The sequence below is a fragment of the Corvus moneduloides genome, chromosome 14, assembly GCF_009650955.1.
Source record: "Corvus moneduloides isolate bCorMon1 chromosome 14, bCorMon1.pri, whole genome shotgun sequence".
Taxonomy (NCBI): domain Eukaryota; kingdom Metazoa; phylum Chordata; class Aves; order Passeriformes; family Corvidae; genus Corvus; species Corvus moneduloides.
This window is the reverse complement of record NC_045489.1, coordinates 12,789,836-12,799,360: the sequence shown is the minus strand read 5'-3', so window position 1 is coordinate 12,799,360 and position 9,525 is coordinate 12,789,836. Positions and strand designations below refer to the sequence as shown.

At 38.0% G+C, this 9,525-nt stretch overlaps 1 protein-coding gene across 2 annotated transcripts in view; it reads left to right on the top strand.

Moving 5' to 3' along the window:
• Positions 1-305: 305 nt before the first annotated feature.
• Positions 306-9,525, top strand: part of AMMECR1 (AMMECR nuclear protein 1) — a 99,060-nt gene continuing 89,840 nt past the window's right edge. The window contains exon 1 of one of the 2 annotated variants that reach the window (XM_032123746.1): positions 306-493. In XM_032123746.1, coding sequence (XP_031979637.1) covers positions 322-493 — 172 coding nt within the window. In that variant the 5' untranslated portion in view covers positions 306-321. The remainder of the gene's footprint in view (positions 494-9,525) is intronic. The other variant, XM_032123745.1, reaches the window with a different exon arrangement.

The window sequence follows — 9,525 nt, the reverse complement described above, 5'->3', positions numbered from 1 at the left end:
CATATTTCCTTTTCCACCTTTTATTGAAGAATTTTCTTCCACTATGAACTCTTAAGGGTTAACTGGCATTGGGTGGAGGAGGGGGAAATCAGAGGTCAGCTCATGTTCTGATATCAGTGAACTCACAAGTTACTCCTTAAGCATGTGGTTTCATCCTAGGTTCTTCCTGCCAGCAATTTCTCACTTTAATCATACACCCACAGCAACCCAGATCTTTAAATTCAGCAATTCTTTCTCAGGTTTCAGCAAGTCATTGGCAGCCTGAGCTATTTTTGGGATATTTTCTCTACTGCAGATGCAGCTCAGGAAAACGCAGGGAGCATGCTAAAGACCTGCAGCTATTTGCCTTGTACAATTTGCTCATTTCTCTTTATTTCTCTGTTTTCCTGCACTCATCACTTAAAGGACAATCTTTCTTGCAAACAAAATCCCCGGAGCCTGATTAGAGGGACTGAAGGCTCCCAGACACGGATTGCCTGCCAGCCACAGCACGGTAAGGACATGGACACTTTTGGCTAGCCTTGCATTGCAGCTTTTTAAGCTTTGCTGAACGTTTATTTGTGTCCATTGCTTCCAAATCAACACTGCTGGCATGGCAGGCAGTCTCCAGCTCCTGGTCTCCATTTTCATTCCCTAAAATCCTCAGCACTTGTAAGTAACACATTTATACTCACCATCTCTTTGTGTGTTCTAGAAATCAATGACTGACACTAATTTTGATCAGTTTCAGGGGTCGGGGATTTTTCTTTACGTTTTACTATCTTTTGGACATCTGTAATTTGCAATCCTGATTGAAACTGTAGATATTTTTACTGCCTGATCTTCCCTGTTGAAGGTATATTGTTAATTTTGTTATTTAGCTCAGCAAATTATTCAAATCAGGGAATGGTTCATCTACGGTAGATAGAAATATTATAAAAACGCCCTGCTCCTGCTGATTTACGGTTTCATACATTGCTTTCCTGTCTTGTGTACTGGCTCTGCTCAAACACCTTGAGGCTGCAAGTACTGAGCAGTACACTAACACTACAAAGGGATTGACAGCATAAAACCAATGCAGCAGACAGAGCTGTACTAAAAATGACAAGGTTTTATCATGCAGTTATTTTATTTGCTCACCAAGAAATGCACCAAGTAACCTCTGCAAGAATGGTGAAATTTCAAATTTATAGGACATACTCATTTATTAAAGTGCTTGTAAAAATAGTTTAACAATCCTTGGGGACATTTTACTTATACACACAGTTCATGTCTTGTACAATCAATGTACAAGCCAAATTCTGTGAATCTCTGGTAAAAGAAAGTGGAAAAGGGATTCTTTTGGTCCTTTTATTTCAGGCTCCTTAGGAAAAATGGAATAGCTCTATGCTTTCATGTGCAGTAATATGATGACTGCAGAGACTTCCCCTGAGGGTTTAATGTACATCATCCACATATTTGATTGCAACTTAGTGTTTGTTGTCCTGTTAGGGGAGGTTTTAGAAAGGCTGACTTTGCACTAGAGGTAGGCAGCCTTCAGACAGACTAAGCAATCAAAACTACCTGTGTCTGCTGCCAGGACAGACAGGAGCATAGTGAGCAATTGCAAACCCACACTACTTCCTATCAAAATGCTTAGACATTGCAGTCTGCAACAGAAACAAAAGTTAGCACAATCTTCGAAACAGTTCTTTAGCTTATTTAGTATTTATTAGTTTAAGTACTAAACGTATTAGCTCAGTTTCTAGTTTGCAGATGTTTCTTAAGTGATTTATAAAACCGATGGAGGGATGGGAGAAATGCTATATGTGCATATGAATGGAATTAAGGTCTTTAAGCTTTAATTTTCAGTGTGGGAAAAGTTCTGGTGTCGATATGCACAGAAATAAAAAAACCCAAACAAACATGTAGGATGTAATGACTTAGACAACTAGAAGCAAAAAGTGAAAACTTCAACTGGTATCAGTAGATTTAGGATCAGGCTCTGAAGGTGGTATTTTTATTTCTGAAAGTCTCTTAACAATTTTGAGGCAATTTCTATGATGTTCTCAATGTTGCTTTTGAACATAAGGCTGATACCTGAGCCTGGCTCTCTCATCCAGCTGGTGAGTCTGCCTCAGTTTCACTGAAGTCACTGATACTAAATTAGCTGAATGATAAATAGGCAGCAATCCTTTAATCCTTAGTTCAATTTTATACCCAATCCCAAATGTTAGTACTCAGATTGCTTGAAATCTTGAGACTCAACACATTTCCCAGGGACCATAGGAAGAAAGATTATTTACTGTTAACAGAGAAACTGTTATGTCATTAGACAAGTTACAGAGCACACATGTAAAGCTAGATCACACATTTTTCTCTCAAAAAACCCAGTGTTGCTCTCAGCACAAATAGAAGTCAGGTGAAGGAAGTTTTACCAACAGGACAGGTCTGTGCAGATTTGAGTGTTTGGGGAATTCAGTGAGATAAACGCAGTACAGGGATTATACCTGTACAGACAACCATTCAAATAGTGCTTGTTAGGGCTCATTTTAGAAAATGTTACCCTAAATTGTGCCATTGATAAAAATTATCATTAGAAAGACAATGCATGTTGTTTCACAAGATGTGCAGAAAGGAAATAATCTGAATAATGAAAAAACAGATGCCATATATAACTGTTTATTTTTAAAACAAACTGTTGCATACAGGAGCTCTCTGGAAATTGAAAACCTCATCCTTTTTAGAGGAGGAATATAGACTATGGATATTAGCAACTCTCCAGACCTTCCCAACTGAGCATATACTCATGCCATGTTAATACACTCATTTTTTGGTGTGCATATATACTAAATCAGTCACACACAAGACACTGAAGATTAATTGACTCTATAAATGACTAATTTATAATTCAGCAGTGGCTATGATGCCAGGCACTCCATAACTCATGCTTGATGATCCTTGCCTAGAAACCAGAATATAAAAAGGGCTAATGGATATCAATAATGGCAATGGCTGAACTGGAACCCATGCTGATGTAAAGTAGAACTTGTTCTAGACTCAGAACATGAGTCAAAAACTTGATTATTCCTCAGAATATCACGGAAGTGGGTCCCTCTAATTTTAGTGACATCCTCAGACACACACGAAAGCTGCAATAAGATACTATACATGAACATAGCCATAGTAACTGGCCAGTTATATTCCATTTGGCTTACTTGGGTTTTTTTAAGTTTACGATTTTAGCTTAAAAATCAGTTTAAAAAAGGTTAATTGGTCCTGTACTACTCTGCAACTGGCTAGGCTAAAAGCACCCATAGTTTCAATGGCTCCATTGACATGCAGTAACTTACTACACTGCAACAACCTGATCAGATGGCTGAGCCCTTCATTAAAATTGAAGGGACAGTTTTATTTTTCCTGGCTGTCACTTTGCACCAGATTAATTCTATTAAATCCAGTTGAGGGACTGTGTTGAAAGAGGAATCATCAACAAAAAGTGAATAGTAAAAATTCTTCAAGGACTGTGTCTGAATTTTAATACGCATACAGAGCAGGGCTCTGCAACAAAAAACTGACAAATTTAGCGGTGTGCTGGTGTATGTTGGGAGGCAGCATCAGTTTAGAGGAGGAATATCACAGAGTTGCAGAAATGAGAGAAAATGTCGTAGGAAATTAAGGTCTCATTGGAGGCAGGAGTAAGCAAACAAGGGGGCCGAGGTGACAGGCTGCAGACTTGTGTGTGAGGAGGCAGGAGGCACGCACTTGGCGAGTCCGAGCAGCTGGGCATTGTCTTCTCTGAAGCTGCTGAGCCCTGGCAGCACCAGCACTCCCCAGCCCTCTCCCAGATGGCAACAGCAGGATGAAAATGCTCTGCAGCCTGTTTCTCTTGGATCCTCCCACCTCCACTTATTCCCACATCATCCCACAGCAGGAGCAGGCCTTGGCCCATTTCTGGATCTCATTTCAACCTCAACCTCAGCCTCTGATAACAGTTAGAGAAGCACCGGGAAGTAGTAAGGGCTACCTGGGAAGGATCAGAGAGGGGCTACAGGGCCTGGACAGCTGAGTGGAAATACCAGAGGAATGGAGAGATAACAGACATACTGGAGGAGTGTGCAAAGAGACAGGTAGACAAACAGAAGTGCAGCTGCTTCCATCCAACATTCCGAGTGTAAAAGAGCTGAGAAAAAGACAAAAACATAGAATCACAGAATCACCAGGTTGGAAGAGACCTCTAAGATCATCGAGGTAATAGCGTAACATATTACAATACACCACTAAAGATAGAGACACTAGAGACAGTACAGCACTGATGGCATCCTATAAGTATGGGTGAGTGCCTATTTGAAATACTAGATAGCCTTTGTCACTCACAATGCAGAAAGAGCAATGTATATCGTAACAATGAGGCAGGAGTATGAAGGCTATTGGTAAAGATATCATCATGGAAATTAATTATTTAAGATGTATGACAATGTTGGCCCAAGAACAAACAGATATAAATCAAATATAGCAATTAGAATTAGGAGAATACACTGAAGCAGTGAGATGGGAGCAAGAAACCTAATTATCAGGTTTTTATGATGAAGAATGATCAAATGCCAAAAGCACTGCCTGTTTTTGCAAGTTGCTGCAACATTATAATTGCTCCAGGACTGTTTCTAGGTCACCATCATACATGTTAATTTAAGTGAGATACAAATCAGTCTCTGGGTGTGATGAATGGATAGGTGCTATAACATACTTTAGAAATGTTGCTCCTTTTGACATCACTATGTACAAAGACTAAGATAACAAATACAGTAACATCAGCCTCTTTCAGATACACAAATAAAACTAGCACTTTGAGTTAAAGAAGAATGAATGAAGCAATCTTGGTTCTTGTTGATATTCTGAAGAATCTTGGAAATCTGTTATGAGGCTGCATAGATTAGGGTATTTTGAATGTATTTTAAGTGTAAACAAGAACCAAAAAGTTACTTCCATGTTAAGCTTTTCCTCTATTGCTCAAAAACCAAATTGACCTGACCATTGTCATTAATGTTTCATGAATTTCCATGATAATGCTTTGTAGGCTGCAAGTTAAATATAATTCCTGATACCATCTTCAGCATTTCTAGATATTGGCTCCAATTAAATATAGCTGCAATGGATTCCTTAACTGTCCCCATCAAATATGTCAACCCTTCTTTAGTCAGTTCTCATGGATATTTCTATAATCTTGCTGATTCTTGATTGACTTTTGTTTTGCTACACCTAGTGATCAAGCTAGCAATCATAAGAAATAGAACCACTAGCAAAGGCACCTAAAAGTTATATTTATACTTGAAAGTCCAAGCCCAAGTCACTAAGGCAAGTCACTGACAGATACTAATGATATACAGCAGCTCCCAACTCCAATTTCTCATTATGCAATATCTTTTCCTCTGCCACGTCCTTTCAGTAATTGAAGTCACTAACTTTATCTGAAGCTAGATAAAATACACAAACTCAAAGAATATAATATATCAATGCAGGAATGGTCTACTAAATGCAAATACTACTTTTAACAAGGATAGCAAATGCAAGTAAAATTTTGCTCTCATTAGCACTGGTTCACATTTATCCCTAAATCTTTTATGCTATGACTGTCTTTTTTGATGCCAGACCCAGTATTAACCTGTCAGTACACAAAATTTGAAGGTAAACAAATCACTTTTATGTTTGGCAAAGAAAAAACAAAAGGTCTCAGTCAGGAGGGAGGAAAGAGATTACTATCCCTATCCCTAAGTATGAGAAAGCCTTCAGATAAGATATTGATCCATTCATATTTATGTCTAATAATTTCACCATTTTAGAGTTAGATGGAAACAAACAATATCTCAGTCTTGCAGAGCATGCTGACATCACATGGCCCCCAAATTTAGTTCTTTCATGTAGTTTGTCTGTGCTGGTGTTATTAATAGGCACACTAATATGGGAACTTTGCCCTGGCTCAGCTTTGACTCACTGCATGGCCTTGGGCATCACATAACCTCTGTCTCCAGTTCTCTATCTGCATAATGCATTTGTCTATCTAGTGACTTTGCAGAGTCATGGGGCAAATAAATGAGTCACTTCACAGAATTTTTAAATTGAAATACACTGGCTTCCCTTCTGCATTTTTATAATATATTTCCTGAATTTTAACATAAACTTGCCTTTTTCATAAAGGCAACTGAAGTGTTTAAATAAACAGAAAGAAGAACTATTTAACACTTCCAAATTAAAACTTCCTAGGATTAGTACCTTGAACTAAAAGAATGGAACCATAGCCACGTAAGACAGCCTGTCACCTCACAGACCAAAATACCTTTATCTGATGTTTTTAAAAAATCTCTTTACTGTCCAGGGGAGAGGGAATAAAGAAGGAAGCTTAATTTTGCACCATGCAAAGATTAACAGATCACATAGTTAGTAAAATCTGCACTGCAAAGTATGGTCTGGGCATAATGGATGGAAGAATCTGTCAACCAATGTCCATTATTACACTGGCAGTGAAAGAGCTGTATTATTTTGGAATCTAAACTGGCTCTGAGCACAAGAGAGTCATATTCATTTGACTACACCAGAGGATATAAATCCTCCATGTGGCTGAGATGACTTGCCCAAAGCTAATCAAGTTAGTTATATGCTTAGTTCATTTTTTTCCTGTTGTCCATTGAAACTAATCAAATTTTCTCTAGAATATAACTTCTCTGCTGCAAGTCTAACCCTTTACGTCTTAAGGAGACAAAAAACCCCTCCATCAAGGCAGCCCCTAAGGGGACTTTTAAGGTATTGACATGCAGTACTCAAATGTTCATTTATTTGTAACAGAAGCCTAAAGATGCAAAAATAAATTACAGAGTCATCTGACATTAGTTTAAAATGCAAAGATGAACAAAGCAAGCACATTAATTATCGAAAGTTGAATAGTTCACCACTGATTATTGCTTCAGTGGGTGCTGCAGCTTTACAAAGCCCAGACATCCAGCAAACAACTGATGCCTGATTAGATACAAGCAACTGAATCTTTCAAGGTGGTGTCCTTGGATGCTCACTCACCCATTGCTGTCTTATTTTTTCTTATGACTTGGTTAATTCTTTGCTTGGATTAAGGCCTAGATCAAGAATGGACCTTAATATAAAGGAATACTTATAATGCTGGGATACACAAGACATGTGCTGACCAGTGTTGCTGTACTAAGCAAGCAGTGGGTTACTCCCAAAGTTAGTCCCTTTCAGCTGTGCTAACCAGGAGCATGGATCTCGTGATAGCACAGCTACCAGAGAATGGTAAATGCCATCCCATTGCTAACTATATCACTACAGAATAGTGAGAAAAAATAATGTATTTCCCAAATAAGGCTACATGTAGTTATGTTAGAATGCACAACAGCTTCCTGGTCTTGGAAGCACCTTGTCCATTCCACAAGAAAAAAGAACTCAGAGCTCCAGCCTAATTCATAGCTTGTGTCCTCATGGAACTTGGCAACAGGACAAGGAATAAAAAACCTCTAAAGCTGATCTAATCACTAAAAATGACATAATTATTATGACATAACTACAAATTTATGATAGATCTAGTCTGACAATGCTATTTTAGGACAACAGGTCAGACAAGGATGCAAAAAACACAAGGTCTAATTCATTCCCGGTGTAAATTGGCAGCATTCCCGTTGATTTCAATGAGAGATTTACTAGTTCACTCCAGCTCTAATTTTTAGTCAGCATCTTTCCAGTATTTATGATTGAGTTGCACTAGCCTAAAAAGTACTCACTTTTAAATCCAAAGCAAGAACCTCCAGAGAGCTGGGTAAAGGCATATTTTCATGTAAGGGTGTTCATCTAGACAGTGCATTTAGATTTATTCTTACTGGAGTAACTTTCCCATATAAAGTAAAAATTTATTAAGAAAAAATTTAAAAACTTCAGAGGCATAGCAGCAAGAGCCAGTCTAAAATATCTGTGTGGCTCTTTTATGTCCAGATAACCAGAAAGCAACACTCAAGGAGGAAAGAATAGAAGGAATCATTGAAATAGAGAATAATGAGATATAATTAACAAGCAGAGCCTTAGATACATGTAGTCTTCTTGTATTTTTAAGCAACAATAATAAATTCAAACATTACACCAGAAAGAGATGCTTCTACGTTTTTGTTTCGTGGAAAATGAGATTTTTGTTTTCATTGTGACACAGCCATTTGAGAGTTTCAAAACAGCAAATCATCCTGAGGCAGGGAAATTTTGAGTTGTTCTAAGTGAAATACTTGAGTCATGTTAGTGTGTAAATTGCAGTAAAACACAGAGAGATACTCTGTCCATCTGCAGCTCAAATGGTATCAGCAATGAGGCCAGAGGATCAGTACTAGCCCACAGTCAGACCAAAAGTATTGCCACAGAAAATTCTTGATTCTGGAGAAAACACTTCACCATAGGTTGGACTGTGATGATAAAATATATATTTAGATTCTTTACTGTATTACCAGAGGGATTTTGCCACAGTGTAGCCCTGAAGGAAAAATGAAGAGAGAACTGAGGCAGCCAAGTGGTCCATTATGTCTTCTCAGAAGACAAAACAGTGAATCATTTATGATAAGTTCAATCAGAAAAACCACTGATTTTAAAGCTTATCTATAAATACATTTTTTAATGTGGTTATTGATTTACTATTTAGTGATGGTTGGTTAAAAGATGAGGTTGGCCAAGATCTGTATCCTTTAGGATTAAAGGATAAGTGTTGAGGACTTGTGGATAGGTGCTGTTTATTGACTACCATATATTGCATAATTATCATAGCCATGCGTCAATGACTCAGGTCAGGGTGTATTGCTCAAAACTCTGTACAAATGTCAAACAAGCAAAATTCCTCATTCAGTACTTTATATATTAAAATATGAAAAATAAATACAAGCTTTATAAAAGCAGAGGACTTGAATGGCAGTTTCTGAGCTGCTAGGTTACTTTCAATATTGATCAACTAAATTTTCACCCAGGGTAACTAATGCTTCACATCAAAAAGGAAAGAAATGAATAGCACTGCGAGCTTTTGCCACTAGAGTGTGTCAAGGCATATGTGAGGACTAAACCTTCACATGCTGTATCACTCAATTCAAACTATTACCTGAGCCCTGGACAAAGACAAATAGCTTGAATGTACCATTTTTCTGATTTCCTGCTGGACTGCTAGAACTCATCCCAAAGATTATACTACTAAGAAAAGGTCTCACCTCATTAGTCTGCTTATGCTGTGCACAAGGATTTTTATACAGATACTGAACAACACAGGCATCCAGAGACAGTCCAGACAATTTTAGGATCCATTACACTGTGCCTGTGTTTTCAGTTCAATGTCAATGAAATATCCCTTCCAGGCTAAGACTCTTACTTTGATGCAGTACAACAACCCCGTTATTTTGTATTGAAAAGTCAGCACAGCCAGTCAATGTATGTAAATCTGTCCTTTCCTGCTTCTCTCTCTGCTGGATGTCTGCAGTTGCAGTAAAATGGAGTGCGGGGGAACCCACATACCTATACAAAAACTGCTGAAAATCTGAAAATATA